General features: G+C 48.6%; 1 protein-coding gene across 1 annotated transcript in view; it reads right to left on the reverse strand.

The window, feature by feature from the left end:
• LOC135571022 (E3 ubiquitin-protein ligase SMURF1-like) overlaps nt 1-21,444 on the reverse strand; it is a 63,618-nt gene that overhangs the window by 32,837 nt on the left and 9,337 nt on the right. Inside the window, exons 3-8 of the mRNA XM_065016839.1 lie at nt 19,897-19,985; nt 19,562-19,773; nt 16,103-16,187; nt 10,611-10,757; nt 5,642-5,858; nt 4,836-4,939 (exon numbers count right to left, since the gene is read on the reverse strand). Of these exons, the coding sequence (XP_064872911.1) occupies nt 4,836-4,939; nt 5,642-5,858; nt 10,611-10,757; nt 16,103-16,187; nt 19,562-19,773; nt 19,897-19,985 (854 nt within the window). The remainder of the gene's footprint in view (nt 1-4,835; nt 4,940-5,641; nt 5,859-10,610; nt 10,758-16,102; nt 16,188-19,561; nt 19,774-19,896; nt 19,986-21,444) is intronic.

The raw sequence follows: 21,444 nt of genomic DNA on the forward strand, positions 1-21,444 counted from the left end.
ACACGGGTCAGACTACAGGTCAGACTACGGGTCAGACTACGGGTCAGACTACAGGTCAGACTACAGGTCAGACTACGGGTCAGACTACGGGTCAGACTACGGGTCAGACTACAGGTCAGACTACGGGTCAGACTACGGGTCAGACTACGGGTCAGACTATATTGCCGTTAACATTTAATTGGTTTTATGGAGAGAAAAAAAAGCCATAAACAAGGACAGGGCTTCCCATGCCCAGCTAACTGGTTAAACAACGTGGTAGACAGGGATTTAATTGGTAGACAGGGATTCCCATGCTCAGCTAAACAACGTGGTAGACAGGGCTTCCCATGCTCAGCTAAACAACGTGGTAGACAGGGATTCCCATGCTCAGCTAAACAACGTGGTAGACAGGGATTCCCATGCTCAGCTAAACAACGTGGTAGACAGGGATTCCCATGCTCAGCTAACTGGCTAAACAACGTGGTAGACAGGGATTCCCATGCCCAGCTAACTGGTTAAACAACGTGGTAGACAGGGATTTCCCATGCCCAGCTAACTGGCTAAACAACGTGGTAGACAGGGACTCCCATGCCCAGCTAACTGGCTAAACAACGTGGTAGACAGGGCCTCCCATGCCCAGCTAACTGGCTAAACAACGTGGTAGACAGGGCCTCCCATGCCCAGCTAAACAACGTGGTAGACAGGGACTCCCATGCCCAGCTAACTGGCTAAACAACGTGGTAGACAGGGACTCCCATGCTCAGCTAAACAACGTGGTAGACAGGGATTCCCATGCCCAGCTAACTGGCTAAACAACGTGGTAGACAGGGGTTCCCATGCCCAGCTAAACAACGTGGTAGACAGGGATTCCCATGCCCAGCTAACTGGCTAAACAACGTGGACAGGATTCCCATGCCCAGACAGGGACTCCCATGCCCAGCTAAACAACGTGGTAGACAGGGATTCCCATGCCCAGCTAACTGGCTAAACAACGTGGTAGACAGGGATTCCCTCCTAACTGCTAAACAACGTGGTAGACAGGGATTCCCATGCTCAGCTAAACAACGTGGTAGACAGGGACTCCCATGCCCAGCTAACTGGCTAAACAACGTGGTAGACAGGGATTCCCATGCCCAGCTAAACAACGTGGTAGACAGGGTTTCCCATGCCCAGCTAACTGGCTAAACAACGTGGTAGACAGGGACTCCCATGCCCAGCTAACTGGCTAAACAACGTGGTAGACAGGGGTTCCCATGCCCAGCTAACTGGCTAAACAATGTGGTAGACAGGGATTCCCATGCCCAGCTAAACAACGTGGTAGACAGGGATTCCCATGCCCAGCTAACTGGCTAAACAACGTGGTAGACAGGGATTCCCATGCCCAGCTAACTGGCTAAACAACGTGGTAGACAGGGACTCCCATGCCCAGCTAACTGGCTAAACAACGTGGTAGACAGGGATTCCCATGCCCAGCTAACTGGTTCAACAGACAGGGACTCCCATGCCCAGCTAAACAACGATTCCCATGCTGGCTAAACAACGTGGTCAGGGATTCACATGCCCGCTAAACAACAACAGGGTCATGCCCAGCAACGATTCCCATCAGCTAAACAACGTGGTAGACCACAATGTCAGCTCAAACAACAGACATTCCCATGCCCAGCTAAACAACGTGGTAGACAGGGATTCCACAGCTAAACAACGTGGTCAGACAGGGGATTCCCATGCCCACAACTGGCTAAACAGACAACGCCCAGCCACAACGTGGTAGACAGGGACACAACGACAGGGTTCCCATGCCCAGCACAACGTGGTAGACAGGGACCCATGCCCAGCTAAACAACAGACAGGGATTCCCATGCCCAGCAAGCTAAACAACGTGGTAGACAATTCCCGCCCAGCAACTGGCTAAACAACGTGGTAGACAACTCCCTCAGCTAAACACGTGGTAGACAGGGATTCCATGCCCAGCTAACTGGCTAAACAACGTGGTAGACAGGGATTCCCATGCTCAGCTAAACAACGTGGTACAGGGTTTCCCATGCCCAGGCTAAACAACGTGGTAGACAGGGACTCCCATGCCCAGCTAACTGGCTAAACAACGACAGGGCCTCCCATGCCCAGCTAACTGGCTAAACAACGTGGTAGACAGGGATTCCCATGCCCAGCTAAACAACGCACAGATGGGGATTCCCATGCCCAGCTAACTGGCTAAACAACGTGGTAGACAGGGATTCCCATGCCCAGCTAACTGGCTAAACAACGTGGTAGACAGGGATTCCCATGCCCAGCTAACTGGCTAAACAACGTGGTAGACAGGGATTCCCATGCCCAGCTAACTGGTTAAACAAACAACAGGGACTCCCATGCCCAGCTAAACAATGTGGAGACAGGATTCCCTGCTCAGCTAAACAACGTGGTCCATGCCCACTAAACAACGTGTGTGGGATTCCCATGCCCAGCTAAACAACGTGGTAGACAGGGATTCCCATGCCCAGCTAAACAACGTGGTAGACAGGGACTCCCATGCCCAGCTAAACAACGTGGTAGACAGGGACTCCCATGCCCAGCTAAACAACGTGGTAGACAGGGATTCCCATGCCCAGCTAAACAACGTGGTAGACAGGGATTCCCATGCCCAGCTAAACAACGTGGTAGACAGGGATTCCCATGCCCAGCTAAACAACGTGGTAGACAGGGATTCCCATGTGTGTGTGTAACTGGCTAAACAACGTGGTAGACAGGGTTCCCATGCCCAGCTAACTGGCTAAACAACGTGGTAGACAGGGACTCCCATGCCCAGCTAAACAACGTGGTAGACAGAGCCTCCCATGCCCAACTAACTGGCTAAACAACGTGGTAGACAGGGACTCCCATGACCAACAACGTGGTAGACAGAGCCTCTCTGGTTCCCATGCTAACTGGCTAAACAACGTGGTAGACAGGGGTTCCCATGCCCAGCTAACTGGCTAAACAACGTGGTAGACAGGGGATCCCATGACCAGCTAAACAACGTGGTAGACAGGGATTCCCATGCCCAGCTAAACAACGTGGTAGACAGGGATTCCCATGCCCAGCTAAACAACGTGGTAGAAAGGGATTCCCATGCTCAGCTAAACAACGTGGTAGACAGGGACTCCCATGCTCAGCTAAACAACGTGGTAGACAGGGATTCCCATGCTCAGCTAAACAACGTGGTAGACAGGGATTCCCATGCCCAGCTAAACAACGTGGTAGACAGGGATTCCCATGCCCAGCTAACTGGCTAAACAACGTGGTAGACAGGGATTCCCATGCCCAGCTAACTGGCTAAACAACGTGGTAGACAGGGTCTCCCATGCCCAGCTAAACAACGTGGTAGACAGGGATTCCGATGCTCAGCTAAACAACGTGGTAGACAGGGATTCCCATGCCCAGCTAACTGGCTAAACAACGTGGTAGACAGGGATTCCCATGCTCAGCTAAACAACGTGGTAGACAGGGACTCCCATGCCCAGCTAAACAACGTGGTAGACAGGGATTCCCATGCCCAGCTAAACAACGTGGTAGACAGGGTTTCCCATGCCCAGCTAAACAACGTGGTAGACAGGGTTTCCCATGCCCAGCTAAACAACGTGGTAGACAGGGATTCCCATGCTCAGCTAAACAACGTGGTAGACAGGGACTCCCATGCCCAGCTAACTGGCTAAACAACGTGGTAGACAGGGACTCCCATGCCCAGCTAACTGGCTAAACAACGTGGTAGACAGGGATTCCCATGCCCAGCTAACTGGCTAAACAACGTGGTAGACAGGGATTCCCATGCCCAGCTAACTGGCTAAACAATGTGGTAGACAGGGATTCCCATGCCCAGTTAACTGGTTAAACAACGTGGTAGACAGGGATTCCCATGCCCAGTTAACTGGTTAAACAATGTGGTAGACAGGGATTCCCATGCCCAGCTAACTGGCTAAACAATGTGGTAGACAGGGATTCCCATGCCCAGCTAACTGGCTAAACAACGTGGTAGACAGGGATTCCCATGCCCAGCTAACTGGCTAAACAACGTGGTAGTAGACAGGGATTCCCATGCCCAGCTAACTGGCTAAACAACGTGGTAGACAGGGATTCCCATGCCCAGCTAACTGGTTGTGGTAGACAAGGGTCCCATGCCCAGCTAACTGGCTAAACAACGTGGTAGACAGGGATTCCCATGCCCAGCTAAACAATGTGGTAGACAGGGATTCCCATGCCCAGCTAACTGGCTAAACAACTGGATGAGTTACAAGGGATTCCCATGCCCAGCTAACTGTTCAATAACGTTAATTTCCCACCCTGCACACTCAGGTAACGACCAGAAAACAACGTCATCACAACGTCATCCCAGCGTAACCACAACGTAACTGCAACGTAACCACAATGTCATCACAACGTCATCACAACGTCACCGCAACGTCATCACAACGTCATCGCAACGTCATCACAACGTCATCACAACGTCACCACAACGTCATCGCAATGTCATCACAACGTCATCACAACGTCATCACAACGTCATCGCAACGTCATCGCAACGTCATCGCAACGTAACCACAATGTCATCACAACATAACCACAACGTAACCGCAACGTCACCGCAACGTCATCACAACATCATCACAACGTCATCACAACGTCACCACAACGTCATCACAACGTCATCACAACGTAACCACAATGTCATCACAACGTAACCACAACGTCATCACAACGTCATCACACGTCACCACAACGTCATCACAAACCACAACGATCACAACGTTACAACATAAACACAACGTCACCACAACGTCATCACAACATAACCACAATCCAACGTTAGTACAACAGACTGTCACCTTGCCACTCCTCCGTAGTCCAGTCCTTCCTCTCCTCTAAACTTCACCATCAGTCGTTTCTTCAGATCCTTGGGTCTCATCTTCATGATCTGACGATAAGACTCCTATACACACACACACACACGGACACACACACACACGGACACACACACACACACACACGGACACACAAACACACACGGACACACACACACGGACACACACACACGCACGCACACACGGACACACACACACACGGACACACACACACACACAATTAAAGAAAATATAACCTGAAGAAAAATCCATCTTGTATTGTGTAGGCATGCCTATAAAAGTAAAGGTGGGTATGTGTGAGTCTCTCTGTGTGTGTGTGTACGTGTGTGTGTGTGAGAGAGAGAGTCTCTGTGTGTGTGTGTGTGTGTGTGTGTGAGAGAGAGAGTCTCTGTGTGTGTGTGTGTGTGTGTGTGTGTGTGTGAGAGAGAGAGTCTCTGTGTGTGTGTGTGTGTGTGTGTGTGTGTGTGAGAGAGAGAGTCTCTGTGTGTGTGTGTGTGTGTGTGTGTGTGTGTGTGTGTGTGTGTGTGTGTGTAGAGAGAGAGTCTCTGTGTGTGTGTGTGTGTGTGTGTGTGTGTGTGTGTGTGTGTGTGTGTGAAGAGATGTGTGTGTGTGTGTGTGTGTGTGTGTGTGTGTGTGTGTGTGTGTGTGTGTGTGAGAGAGAGTCTCTGTGTGTGTGTTACAAGTGTGTTGTGTGTACACTCAATGTGGTGTGTGTGAGAGAGAGTCTCTGTTGTAGTACACTCAATATATATATATATCTATGTACATACCTCAAAGATCTCGTCTCGTGAGACCTCTATGCGACAGTGTCCGGCCTGTGGTTGCTGTAGTGACAGCTCGTGTCGGAGCAGCTTCAGTTTGTGGACCAGGTCTCTCTCATAACGCAGTGTCACCTCCCCTTCTCCTCCCTCCTCCCCTCCCACCTCCATCTCTCTCCCGCCTCCCCCACCCAGCGGCTGAGACGAATCCTTCACCTGGGAGTGTTGGCTGGAGAAACACAGTGGATTTGTCCCCTTTCTGATTGTTACAGTATCTTTGATACTGAATGTTATCGGATATTCAACCAAAACCTAATATTAGATAAAGGGAACCTGAGTTTACAAATAACAAAGACATTTATTTATTTAATTAATTAACCAAGTTATGTAACACCAAATTCCTGTTTCAAAAGAATGTTGCCCCCCTACACTCAATAACTGGATGAGTTACAAGAATGTTGCCCCCCTACACTCAATAACTGGATGAGTTACAAGAATGTTGCCCCCCTACACTCAATAACTGGATGAGTTACAAGAATGTTGCCCCCCTACACTCAATAACTGGATGAGTTACAAGAATGTTGCCCCCCTACACTCAATAACTGGATGAGTTACAAGAATGTTGCCCCCCTACACTCAATAACTGGATGAGTTACAAGAATGTTGCCCCCTACACTCAATAACTGGATGAGTTACAAGAATGTTGCCCCCTACACTCAATAACTGGATGAGTTACAAGAATGTTGCCCCCTACACTCAATAACTGGATGAGTTACAAGAATGTTGCCCCCTACACTCAATAACTGGATGAGTTACAAGAATGTTGCCCCTACACTCAATAACTGGATGAGTTACAAGAATGTTGCCCCCTACACTCAATAACTGGATGAGTTACAAGAATGTTGCCCCCTACACTCAATAACTGGATGAGTTACAAGAATGTTGCCCCACTACACTCAATAACTGGATGAGTTACAAGAATGTTGCCCCCCTACACTCAATAACTGGATGAGTTACAAGAATGTTCTATAGACAGATGAGTTACAAGAATGTTGCCCCCCTACACTCAATAACTGGATGAGTTACAAGAATGTTGCCCCCCTACACTCAATAACTGGATGAGTTACAAGAATGTTGCCCCCTACACTCAATAACTGGATGAGTTACAAGAATGTTGCCCCCCTACACTCAATAACTGGATGAGTTACAAGAATGTTGCCCCCCTACACTCAATAACTGGATGAGTTACAAGAATGTTGCCCCCCTACACTCAATAACTGGATGAGTTACAAGAATGTTCTATAGACAGATGAGTTACAAGAATGTTCTATAGACAGATGAGTTACAAGAATGTTCTATAGACAGATGAGTTACAAGAATGTTCTATAGACAGATGAGTTACAAGAATGTTCTATAGACAGATGAGTTACAAGAATGTTCTATAGACAGATGAGTTACAAGAATGTTCTATAGACAGATGAGTTACAAGAATGTTCTATAGACAGATGAGTTACAAGAATGTTCTATAGACAGATGAGTTACAAGAATGTTCTATAGACAGATGAGTTACAAGAATGTTCTAAAGACAGATGAGTTACAAGAATGTTCTATAGACAGATGAGTTACAAGAATGTTCTATAGACAGATGAGTTACAAGAATGTTCTATAGACAGATGAGTTACAAGAATGTTCTATAGACAGATGAGTTACAAGAATGTTCTTAGACAGATGATGGCCTAGTTCAAAAGTCCAAACAGATGAGTTATCCCAATGGGAATGTTCTAGTCAAAGTCCAAACCTAACAGATGGTTAAAGATGTTGGCCTATAGACAGATGAGTTACAAGAATGTTCTAAAGACAGATGAGTTACAAGAATGTTGAGATGTTGGAACTGAGATGTTGGAATGGCCTAGTCAAAGTCCAAACCTAATCCCAATGGGGATGTTGGAATGGCCTAGTCAAAGTCCAAACCTAATCCCAATGGGGATGTTGGAATGGCCTAGTCAAAGTCCAAACCTAATCCCAATGGGGATGTTGGAATGGCCTAGTCAAAGTCCAAACCTAATCCCAATGGGGATGTTGGAATGGCCTAGTCAAAGTCCAAACCTAATCCCAATGGGGATGTTGGAATGGCCTAGTCAAAGTCCAAACCTAATCCCAATGGGGATGTTGGAATGGCCTAGTCAAAGTCCAAACCTAATCCCAATGGGGATGTTGGAATGGCCTAGTCAAAGTCCAAACCTAATCCCAATGGAGATGTTGGAATGGCCTAGTCAAAGTCCAAACCTAATCCCAATGGAGATGTTGGAATGGCCTAGTCAAAGTCCAAACCTAATCCCAATGGGGATGTTGGAATGGCCTAGTCAAAGTCCAAACCTAATCCCAATGGAGATGTTGGAATGGCCTAGTCAAAGTCCAAACCTAATCCCAATGGAGATGTTGGAATGGCCTAGTCAAAGTCCAAACCTAATCCCAATGGGGATGTTGGAATGGCCTAGTCAAAGTCCAAACCTAATCCCAATGGGGATGTTGGAATGGCCTAGTCAAAGTCCAAACCTAATCCCAATGGGGATGTTGGAATGGCCTAGTCAAAGTCCAAACCTAATCCCAATGGGGATGTTGGAATGGCCTAGTCAAAGTCCAAACCTAATCCCAATGGGGATGTTGGAATGGCCTAGTCAAAGTCCAAACCTAATCCCAATGGGGATGTTGGAATGGCCTAGTCAAAGTCCAAACCTATAATCCCAATGGGGATGTTGTGGGAGGATCTGGGCCAAAATTCCTCCACAGCGACGTGAGGGACAACTACAGGAAGTGTTTGGTTGGTCAATAACTACAGGAAGTGTTTGGTTGGAGTCATTGCAGCTAAAGGTGGCCTGATCAACAACTACAGGAAGTGTTTGGTTGGAGTCATTGCAGCTAAAGGGGGACTGATCAACTACAGGAAGTGTTTGGTTGGAGTCATTGCAGCTAAAGGGGGACTGATCAACAACTACAGGAAGTGTTTGGTTGGAGTCATTGCAGCTAAAGGGGGACTGATCAACTACAGGAAGTGTTTGGTTGGAGTCATTGCAGCTAAAGGGGGACTGATCAACAACTACAGGAAGTGTTTGGTTGGAGTCATTGCAGCTAAAGGGGGACTGATCAACTACAGGAAGTGTTTGGTTGGAGTCATTACAGCTAAAGGTGGACTGATCAACAACTACAGGAAGTGTTTGGTTGAGTCATTACAGCTAAAGGTGGACTGATCAACAGCTACAGGAAGTGTTTTGCAGCTAAAGGGGGACTGATCAACTACAGGAAGTGTTTGGTTGGAGTCATTGCAGCTAAAGGTGGACTGATCAACAACTACAGGAAGTGTTTGGTTGGTCAATAACTACAGGAAGTGTTTGGTTGGAGTCATTGCAGCAGGAAAGGGGACTGATCAACTACAGGAAGTGTTTGGTTGGAGTCATTGCAGCTAAAGGTGGACTGATCAACAACTACAGGAAGTGTTTGGTTGGTCAATAACTACAGGAAGTGTTTGGTTGGAGTCATTGCAGCTAAAGGGGGACTGATCAACTACAGGAAGTGTTTGGTTGGAGTCATTACAGCTAAAGGTGGACTGATCAACAACTACAGGAAGTGTTTGGTTGGTCAATAAGTCATTGCAGCTAAAGGTGGACTGATCAACAACTACAGGAAGTGTTTGGTTGAGTCAAGCTAGGGGGACTGATCAGGAAGTGTTTGGTTGGAGTCATTTCAGCTAAAGGTGGACTGATCAACAGCTACAGGAAGTGTTTGGTTGGAGTCATTACAGCTAAAGGGGGACTGATCAACTACAGGAAGTGTTTGGTTGGAGTCATTACAGCTAAAGGTGGACTGATCAACAACTACAGGAAGTGTTTGGTTGGAGTCATTGCAGCTAAAGGTGGACTGATCAACAACTACAGGAAGTGTTTGGTTGGTCAATAACTACAGGAAGTGTTTGGTTGGAGTCATTGCAGCTAAAGGGGGACTGATCAACTACAGGAAGTGTTTGGTTGGAGTCATTACAGCTAAAGGTGGACTGATCAACAACTACAGGAAGTGTTTGGTTGGAGTCATTGCAGCTAAAGGTGGACTGATCAACAACTACAGGAAGTGTTTGGTTGGTCAATAACTACAGGAAGTGTTTGGTTGGAGTCATTTCAGCTAAAGGTGGACTGATCAACAACTACAGGAAGTGTTTGGTTGGAGTCATTGCAGCTAAAGGTGGACTGATCAACAACTACAGGAAGTGTTTGGTTGGTCAATAACTACAGGAAGTGTTTGGTTGGAGTCATTGCAGCTAAAGGTGGACTGATCAACAACTACAGGAAGTGTTTGGTTGGAGTCATTGCAGCTAAAGGGGGACTGATCAACAACTACAGGAAGTGTTTGGTTGGAGTCATGGCAACTAAAGGTGGCATAAACAGTTATTGAGTGTAAGGGCGCGATAACTTTTCACACGGGGGCATTGGGTGTTGCATAACCAAATTAAATAACTGTGTGTGTGTGTGTGTGTGTGTGTGTGTGTGTGTGTGTGTAGTGATACCTGATGATGGTGTGTAGCCGGGGGTCAGTGAACTGTGTGTGTGTGTGTGTGTGTGTGTGTGTGTAGTGGTACCTGATGATGGTGTGTAGCCGGGGGTCAGTGAACTGTGTGTGTGTGTGTGTGTGTGTGTGTGTGTGTGTGTGTGTGTGTGTGTGTGTGTGTACCTGATGATGGTGTGTAGCCGGGGGTCAGTGAACTGTGTGTGTGTGTGTGTGTGTGTGTGTGTGTAGTGGTACCTGATGATGGTGTGTAGCCGGGGGTCAGTGAACTGTGTGTGTGTGTGTGTGTGTGTGTGTGTGTGTGTGTGTGTGTGTGTGTGTGTAGTGGTACCTGATGATGGTGTGTAGCCGGGGGTCAGTGAACTGTGTGTGTGTGTGTGTGTGTGTGTGTGTGTGTGTGTGTGTGTGTGTGTGTGTGTGTGTGTACCTGATGATGGTGTGTAGCCGGGGGTCAGTGAACTGCGTTGTTCGGTTGTTGTGATCCACAAAGTAGATCCTTCCCGACACCGTGCTCCTCACCTCCCAGCCGGCCGGCAGCGGACCCAACTCCTCACAGCTCACACTGGCCAGGTCCCTGGACCAATCACAACACACCTTACTATCAGGTCCCTGGACCCAACTCCTCACAGCTCACACTGGCCAGGTCCCTGGACCAATCACAACACACCTTACTATCAGGTCCCTGGACCCAACTCCTCACAGCTCACACTGGCCAGGTCCCTGGACCAATCACAACACACCTTACTATCAGGTCCCTGGACCCAACTCCTCACAGCTCACACTGGCCAGGTCCCTGGACCCAACTCCTCACAGCTCACACTGGCCAGGTCCCTGGACCAATCACAACACACCTTACTATCAGGTCCCTGGACCAATCACAACACACCTTACTATCAGGTCTCTGGACCAATCACAACACACCTTACTATCAGGTCCCTGGACCAATCACAACACACCTTACTATCAGGTCCCTGGACCAATCACAACACACCTTACTATCAGGTCCCTGGACCAATCACAACACACCTTACTATCAGGTCCCTGGACCAATCACAATACACCTTACTATCAGGTCCCTGGACCAATCACAACACACCTTACTATCAGGTCCCTGGACCAATCACAACACACCTTACTATCAGGTCCCTGGACCCAACTCCTCACAGCTCACACTGGCCAGGTCCCTGGACCAATCACAACACACCTTACTATCAGGTCCCTGGACCAATCGCAACACACCTTACTATCAGGTCCCTGGACCCAACTCCTCACACTGGCCAGGTCCCTGGACCCAACTCCTCACACTGGCCAGGTCCCTGGACCCAACTCCTCACAGCTCACACTGGCCAGGTCCCTGGACCAATCACAACACACCTTACTATCAGGTCCCTGGACCAATCACAACACACCTTACTATCAGGTCCCTGGACCAATCACAACACACCTTACTATCAGGTCCCTGGACCAATCACAACACACCTTACTATCAGGTCCCTGGACCAATCACAACACACCTTACTATCAGGTCCCTGGACTATCAGGTCCCTGGCAATCACACACCTTACTATCAGGTGCCTGGAACAATCACAATACACCTTTCTGAGCTCTACACCAATCACAATACACCTTTCTGAGCTCTACACTAATCAAAACACACCTTACTGAGCTCTACACCAATCATAACACACCTTACTATCAGGTCCCTGGACCAATCACAACACACCTTACTATCAGGTGCATGGACCAATCACAACACACCTTACAATCAGGTGCATGGAACAATCACAACACACCTTACTATCAGGTCCCTGGACCAATCGCAACACACCTTACTATCAGGTGCCTGGAACAATCACAATACACCTTTCTGAGCTCTACACCAATCACAATACACCTTTCTGAGCTCTACACTAATCAAAACACACTTTACTGAGCTCTACACCAATCATAACACACCTTACTATCAGGTCCCTGGACCAATCACAACACACCTTACTATCAGGTGCATGGACCAATCACAACACACCTTACTATCAGGTGCCTGGAACAATCACAACACACCTTACTATCAGGTGCATGGACCAATCACAACACACCTTACTATCAGGTGCCTGGAACAATCACAACACACCTTACTATCAGGTGACTGGAACAATCACAATGCACCTTTCTGAGCTCTACACCAATCACAACACACCTTACTGATCTCTACACCAATCAAAACACACCTTACTGAACTCTAAACCAATCACAACACACCTTACTGAGCTCTAAACCAATCACAACAAACCTTACTGAGCTCTAAGCCTTCCAACTGGATGCGTTCCAATTCAGGTAAGGTGGTAAGGGATGAGGTAGTGGGGGAGGTAGGACAGATGGAGAGGTAGGGGAGTGTTAGAATAGAGGGTAGGATAGTAAAGGTAGAGGGTAGGATAGTAAAGGTAGAGGGTAGTATAGTAAGGGTAGAGGGTAGGATAGTAAGGGTAGAGGGTAGTATAGTAAGGGTAGAGGGTAGGATAGTAAAGGTAGAGGGTAGGATAGTAAGGGTAGAGGGTAGGATAGTAAGGGTAGAGGGTAGTATAGTAAAGGTAGAGGGTAGGATAGGAAGGGTAGAGGGTAGGATAGTAAGGGTAGAGGGTAGGATAGTAAGGGTAGAGGGTAGGATAGTAAGGGTAGGGGGTAGGATAGTGAGGGTAGAGGGTAGGATTGTGAGGGTAGAGGGTAGGATAGTAAGGGTAGAGGGTAGGATAGTAAGGGTAGAGGGTAGGATAGTAAGGGTAGAGGGTAGGATAGTAAGGGTAGAGGGTAGGATAGTAAGGGTAGAGGGTAGGATAGTAAGGGTAGAGGGTAGGATAGTAAGGGTAGAGGGTAGGATAGTGAGGGTAGGGTTGGATAGTAAGGGTAGAGGGTAGGATAGTAAGGGTAGAGGGTAGGATAGGAAGGGTAGAGGGTAGGGTAGAGGGTAGGATAGTAAGGGTAGAGGGTAGGATAGGAAGGGTAGAGGGTAGGATAGTAAGGGTAGAGGGTAGGATAGTAAGGGTAGAGGGTAGTATAGTAAGGGTAGAGGGTAGGATAGTAAGGGTAGTATAGGAAGGGTAGAGGGTAGGATAGGAAGGGTAGAGGGTAGGATAGGAAGGGTAGAGGGTAGGATAGTAAGGGTAGGATAGGAAGGGTAGAGGGTAGGATAGGAAGGGTAGAGGGTAGGATAGTAAGGGTAGAGGGTAGGATAGAAGGGTAGAGGGTAGGATAGGAAGGGTAGAGGGTAGGATAGGAAGGGTAGGGGTAGGATAGTGAGGGTAGAGGGTAGGAGTGAGGGTAGAGGGTAGGATAGTGAAGGGTAGAGTAGGATAGGAAGGGTAGAGGGTAGGATAGTAAGGGTAGAGGGTAGGATAGGAAGGGTAGAGGGTAGGATAGGAAGGGTAGAGGGTAGGATAGGAAGGGTAGAGGGTAGGATAGTGAAGGGTAGAGGGTAGGATAGTGAAGGGTAGAGGGTAGGATAGTAAAGGGTAGAGGGTAGGATAGTAAGGGTAGAGGGTAGGATAGTAAGGGTAGAGGGTAGGATAGTAAGGGTAGAGGGTAGGATAGTGAGGGTAGAGGGTAGGATAGTGAGGGTAGTGGGGTGATAGTGAGGGTAGAGGGTAGGATAGTGAGGGTAGAGGGTAGGATAGGTAAGGGTAGAGGGTAGGATAGTACCTGGGGTAGAGGGTAGGATAGTGAAGGGTAGAGGGTAGTAGGTAGTACGAGGGTGTAGGTAGGATGTAAGGGTAGAGGGTAGTATAGTGAGGGTAGAGGGGTAGGATAGCAAGGGTAGAGGGTAGGATAGTGAGGGTAGAGGGTAGGATAGTAAGGGTAGAGGGTAGGATAGTAAGGGTAGAGGGTAGGATAGTAAGGGTAGAGGGTAGGATAGTGATAGTAGAGGGTAGGATAGTAAGGTAGAGGGTGGCTGTAATGGTGGGGTAGGATACCTGGGAGGGTAGAGGGTCAGGTAGTATAGTGAGGGTAGAGGGTAGTAGGTAGACGGCTGGCTGTATGGTGGGCGTGTATTACCTGGGTATGCGTGGGTCAGGTAGTATAGTGAGGGTAGAGGGTAGTAGGTAGACGGCTGGCTGTATGGTGGGCGTGTATTACCTGGGTATGCGTGGGTCAGGTAGTATAGTGAGGGTAGAGGGTAGTAGGTAGACGACTGGCTGTATGGTGGGCGTGTATTACCTGGGTATGCGTGGGTCAGGTAGTATAGTGAGGGTAGAGGGTAGTAGGTAGCTGGCGGCTGGCGTGTACCTGGTGGGCGTGTCTTACCTGGGTATGCGTGGGTCAGGTAGTATAGTGAGGGTAGAGGGTAGTAGGTAGACGGCTGGCTGTATGGTGGGCGTGTATTACCTGGGTATGCGTGGGTCAGGTAGTATAGTGAGGGTAGAGGGTAGTAGGTAGACGGCTGGCTGTATGGTGGGCGTGTATTACCTGGGTATGCGTGGGTCAGGTAGTATAGTGAGGGTAGAGGGTAGTAGGTAGACGGCTGGCTGTATGGTGGGCGTGTATTACCTGGGTATGCGTGGGTCAGGTAGTATAGTGAGGGTAGAGGGTAGTAGGTAGACGGCTGGCTGTATGGTGGGCGTGTCTTACCTGGGTATGCGTGGGTCAGGTAGTATAGTGAGGGTAGAGGGTAGTAGGTAGACGGCTGGCTGTATGGTGGGCGTGTATTACCTGGGTATGCGTGGGTCAGGTAGTATAGTGAGGGTAGAGGGTAGTAGGTAGACGGCTGGCTGTATGGTGGGCGTGTATTACCTGGGTATGCGTGGGTCAGGTAGTATAGTGAGGGTAGAGGGTAGTATAGTGAGGGTAGAGGGTAGGATAGTGAGGGTAGAGGGTAGTAGGTAGACGGCTGGCTGTATGGTGGGCGTGTATTACCTGGGTATGCGTGGGTCAGGTAGTATAGTGAGGGTAGAGGGTAGTAGGTAGACGGCTGGCTGTATGGTGGGCGTGTATTACCTGGGTATGCGTGGGTCAGGTAGTATAGTGAGGGTAGAGGGTAGAAGGTAGACGGCTGGCTGTATGGTGGGCGTGTATTACCTGGGTATGCATGGGTCAGGTAGTATAGTAAGGATAGAGGGTAGTAGGTAGACGGCTGGCTGTATGGTGGGCGTGTATTACCTGGGTATGCGTGGGTCAGGTAGTATAGTAAGGGTAGAGGGTAGGATAGTGAGGGTAGAGGGTAGTAGGTAGACGGCTGGCTGTATGGTGGGCGTGTCTTACCTGGGTATGCGTGGGTCAGGTAGTATAGTAAGGGTAGAGGGTAGGATAGTGAGGGTAGAGGGTAGTAGGTAGACGGCTGGCTGTATGGTGGGCGTGTATTACCTGGGTATGCGTGGGTCAGGTAGTATAGTGAGGGTAGAGGGTAGTAGGTAGACGGCTGGCTGTATGGTGGGCGTGTATTACCTGGGTATGCGTGGGTCAGGTAGTATAGTGAGGGTAGAGGGTAGTAGGTAGACGGCTGGCTGTATGGTGGGCGTGTATTACCTGGGTATGCGTGGGTCAGGTAGTATAGTGAGGGTAGAGGGTAGTAGGTAGACGGCTGGCTGTATGGTGGGCGTGTATTACCTGGGTATGCGTGGGTCAGGTAGTATAGTGAGGGTAGAGGGTAGTAGGTAGACGGCTGGCTGTATGGTGGGCGTGTATTACCTGGGTATGCGTGGGTCAGGTAGTATAGTGAGGGTAGAGGGTAGTAGGTAGACGGCTGGCTGTATGGTGGGCGTGTCTTACCTGGGTATGCGTGGGTCAGGTAGTATAGTGAGGGTAGAGGGTAGTAGGTAGACGGCTGGCTGTATGGTGGGCGTGTATTACCTGGGTATGCGTGGGTCAGGTAGTATAGTGAGGGTAGAGGGTAGTAGGTAGACGGCTGGCTGTATGGTGGGCGTGTCTTACCTGGGTATGCGTGGGTCATGCCAGGTGCTGACTCCCGTCTGTGTGTGAAGAAAATACACCTGTCCCTGCACCGTGGTGCGCTGCTCTGTAACACACACACACACACATTACACAGAAAGGTCACACACACACACACACACACACACACACACACTAGGTATAATAGTATCCGGAACACATGTGGTTTTTAACATGATAAGTGCTGTGTGAGGGCTCTAATGCTGCAGCTGTTGAGATGGGAGCAGAGCGACAGCGATACGTCAACTCAGCTACAGCCAAGACCTGTAAACAGCCAAGACCAGCTAACCTGCAGCTGCTGAGATGGGAGCAGAGCGACAGCGATACGTCAACTCAGCTACAGCCAAGACCTGTAAACAGCCAAGACCAGCTAACCTGTAGCAGCCAAGACCAGCTAACCTGTAGCAGCCAAGACCAGCTAACCTGTAGCTGTTGAGATGGGAGCAGAGCGACAGCGATACGTCAACTCAGCTACAGCCAAGACCTGTAAACAGCCAAGACCAGCTAACCTGTAAACAGCCAAGACCAGCTAACCTGTAAACAGCCAAGACCAGCTAACCTGTAGCAGCCAAGACCAGCTAACCTGTAGCAGCCAAGACCAGCTAACCTGTAAACAGCCAAGACCAGCTAACCTGTAAACAGCCAAGACCAGCTAACCTGTAGCAGCCAAGACCAGCTAACCTGTAAACAGCCAAGACCAGCTAACCTGCAGCAGCCAAGACCAGCTAACCTGTAGTAGCCAAGACCAGCTAACCTGCAGCAGCCAAGACCAGCTAACCTGTAAACAGCCAAGACCAGCTAACCTGTCAGCAGCCAAGACCAGCTAACCTGTAGTAGCCAAGACCAGCTAACCTGCAGCAGCCAAGACCAGCTAACCTGTAGTAGCCAAGACCAGCTAACCTGTAAACAGCCAAGACCAGCTAACCTGTAGTAGCCAAGACCAGCTAACCTGCAGCAGCCTAGAGAAGCTAGCCTGTAGCAGCCTAGAGAAGCTAACCTGGAGCAGCCTAGAGAAGCTAACCTGGAGCAGCCTAGAGAAGCTAGCCTGTAGCAGCCTAGAGAAGCTAGCCTGTAGCAGCCTAGAGAAGCTAGCCTGTAGCAGCCTAGAGAAGCTAACCTGTAGCAGCCTAGAGAAGCTAGCCTGTAGCAGCCTAGAGAAGCTAACCTGTAGCAGCCTAGAGAAGCTAGCCTGTAGCAGCCTAGAGAAGCTAGCCTGTAGCAGCCTAGAGAAGCTAGCCTGTAGCAGCCTAGAGAAGCTAGCCTGTAGCAGCCTAGAGAAGCTAACCTGTAGCAGCCTAGAGAAGCTAGCCTGTAGCAGCCTAGAGAAGCTAGCCTGTAGCAGCCTAGAGAAGCTAGCCTGTAGCAGCCTAGAGAAGCTAACCTGTAGCAGCCTAGAGAAGCTAACCTGTAGCAGCCTAGAGAAGCTAACCAGGCTAATTGAGGCCACATGTTGTTTTTCTCCACAACCCCATTCAGATTAAACAGCCTCCCTGTTGGTCATTAACACACACCTGGTCAATAACACACACCTGGTCAATAACACACACCTGGTCAATAACACACACCTGGTCAATAACACACACCTGGTCAATAACACACACCTGGTCAATAACACACACCTGGTCAATAACACACACCTGGTCTATAACACACACCTGGTCAATAACACACACCTGGTCAATAACACACACCTGGTCAATAACACACACCTGGTCAATAACACACACCTGGTCAATAACACACACCTGGTCAATAACACACACCTGGTCAATAACACACACCTGGTCAATAACACACACCTGGTCAATAACACACACCTGGTCAATAACACACACCTGGTCAATAACACACACCTGGTCAATAACACACACCTGGTCAATAAACACACCTGGTCAATAACACACACCTGGTCAATAACACACACCATAACACACACCTGGTCCATAACACACACCTGGTCCATAACACACACCTGGTCAATAACACACACCTGGCCCTGCTCAATAACACACACCTGGTCAATAACACACACCTGGTCAATAACACACACCTGGTTAATAACACACACCTGGTCAATAACACACACCTGGTCAATAACACACACCTGGCCCTGCTCAATAACACACACCTGGTCAATAACACACACCTGGTCAATAATACACACCTGGTCAATAACACACACCTGGTCAATAACACACACCTGGTCAATAACACACACCTGGTCAATAACACACACCTGGTCAATAACACACACCTGGTCAATAATACACACCTGGCCCTGCTCAATAACACACACCTGGTCAATAACACACACCTGGTCAATAACACACACCTGGTCAATAACACACACCTGGTCAATAACACACACCTGGTCAATAACACACACCTGGTCAATAACACACACCTGGCCAATAATACACACCTGGTCAATAACACACACCCGGTCAATAACACACACCTGGTCAATAACACACACCTGGCCCTGATCAATAACACACACCTGGTCAATAACACACACCCGGTCAATAACACACACCTGGTCAATAACACACACCTGGCCCTGCTCAATAACACACACCTGGTGAATAATACACACCTGGCCCTGCTCAATAACACACACCTGGTCAATAATACACACCTGGCCCTGCTCAATAACACACACCTGGTCAATAACACACACCTGGCCCTGCTCAATAACACACACCTGGCCCTGATCAATAACACACACCTGGTCAATAACACACACCTGGTCAATAACACACACCTGGCCCTGGTCAATAACACACACCTGGTCAATAACACACACCTGGCCCTGATCAATAACACACACCTGGTCAATAACACACACCTGGTCAATAACACACACCTGGTCAATAACACACACCTGGCCCTGCTCAATAGCACACACCTGGTCAATAACACACACCTGGTCAATAACACACACCTGGCCCTGCTCAATAACACACACCTGGTCAATAACACACACCTGGTCAATAACACACACCTGGCCCTGCTCAATAACACACACCTGGTCAATAACACACACCTGGTCAATAACACACACCTGGTCAATAACACACACCTGGTCAATAACACACACCTGGCCCTGCTCAATAACACACACCTGGCCTGATCAATAACACACACCTGGTCAATAACACACACCTGGTCAATAACACACACCTGGTCAATAACACACACCTGGCCCTGATCAATAAACACACACCTGGTCAATAACACACACCTGGCCCTGATCAATAAACACACACCTGGTCAATAACACACACCTGGTCAATAACACACACCTGGTCAATAACACACACCTGGTCAATAACACACACCTGGCCCTGTACCATTTGTCAATAACACACACCTGGTCCATAACACACACCTGGCCCTGTACCATTTGTCAATAACACAAACTCTCTCCGTCTCTCTCACCGTATCCCTCAGGCAGATCAGGTGATTGGTTGCCATGCGGTCGGTTCTGAGGGGTGTGGGTGTGTCTTTGGGAATCCTGGCCTCTGATTCGCTGAGCCTGGAGCCGGTTCTCCTGGTTGGGTGAATCCGGTGGACAGGTCCCGCCCCCAGCGGCGCCCGTGGGGTCTGAGTACGGCAGCGGCTCCTCACTGAAACAGCTCTCAAACACAGGCCTACACACACACACACACACACACACACAGTGAGAGAGCCCTCCAACACACACAGTGAGAGAGCCCTCCAACACACAGTGAGAGAGAGCCCTCCAACACACACAACCACAGAAGGATCCTCACCCCTCATTCTCTAACAGTCCTCTACAGTCGACCACAGGTCCTCCGCTGACCAAACCATCTCTGGTCTGGAGGCTCACTGGAAAACACAGTTAACACACATTACACACACAGTCTAGTACAGCTAACCTTGTGGGGACACACAATTCAGCCCCAATCAAAATCCTATTTCCCTAACCCGTACTCTTACCCTAACCAGTACTCTTACCCTAACCTCAACATAAACCCTAACCTGTACTCTTACCCTAACCCGTACTCTTACCCTAACCCGTACTCTTACCCTAACCTTAGCATAAACCCTAACCTGTACTCTTACCCTAACCTGTACTCTTACCCTAACCTTAACATAAACCCTAACCTTAACATAAACCCTAACCAGTACTCTTACCCTAACCTTAACATAAACCCTAACCTGTACTCTTACCCTAACCTTTAACATAAACCCTAACCCGTACTCTTACCCTAACCCGTACTCTTACCCTAACCTTAACATAAACCCTAACCCGTATTCTTACCCTAACCTTAACATAAACCCTAACCCATACTCTTACCCTAACCTGTACTCTTACCCTAACCTTAACATAAACCCTAACCCGTACTCTTACCCTAACCTTAGCATAAACCCTAACCCATACTCTTACCCTAACCTGTACTCTTACCCTAACCTTAACATAAACCCTAACCCGTACTCTTACCCTAACCTTAACATAAACCCTAACCCATAAACCCTAACCTGTACTCTTACCCTAACCTTAACATAAACCCTAACCCGTACTCTTACCCTAACCTTAACATAAACCCTAACCAGTACTCTTACCCTAACCCGTACTCTTACCCTAACCCGTACTCTTACCCTAACCTTAACATAAACCCTAACCAGTACTCTTACCCTAACCTGTACTCTTACCCTAACCTTAACATAAACCCTAACCTTAACATAAACCCTAACCTTAACATAAACCCTAACCCGTACTCTTACCCTAACCTTAACATAAACCCTAACCAGTACTCTTACCCTAACCCGTACTCTTACCCTAACCCGTACTCTTACCCTAACCTTAACATAAACCCTAACCCGTACTCTTACCCTAACCTTAACATAAACCCTAACCTGTACTCTTACCCTAACCTTAACATAAACCCTAACCTGTACTCTTACCCTAACCTTAACATAAACCCTAACCCGTACTCTTACCCTAACCCGTACTCTTACCCTAACCTTAACATAAACCCTAACCCGTACTCTTACCCTAACCTTAACATAAACCCTAACCCGTACTCTTACCCTAACCTTAACATAAACCCTAACCCGTAACCTTAACATAAACCCTAACCCGTACTCTTACCCTAACCTTAACATAAACCCTAACCCGTACCCTTACCCTAACCCGTACTCTTACCCTAACCTGTACTCTTACCCTAACCTTAACATAAACCCTAACCTGTACTCTTACCCTAACCTTAACATAAACCCTAACCCGTACCCTTAAACTTACCTAACCCGTACTCTTACCCTAACCTTAACATAAACCCTAACCCGTACTAACTTAC

The sequence above is a fragment of the Oncorhynchus nerka genome, unplaced genomic scaffold (assembly GCF_034236695.1).
Source record: "Oncorhynchus nerka isolate Pitt River unplaced genomic scaffold, Oner_Uvic_2.0 unplaced_scaffold_838, whole genome shotgun sequence".
NCBI lineage: Eukaryota > Metazoa > Chordata > Actinopteri > Salmoniformes > Salmonidae > Oncorhynchus > Oncorhynchus nerka.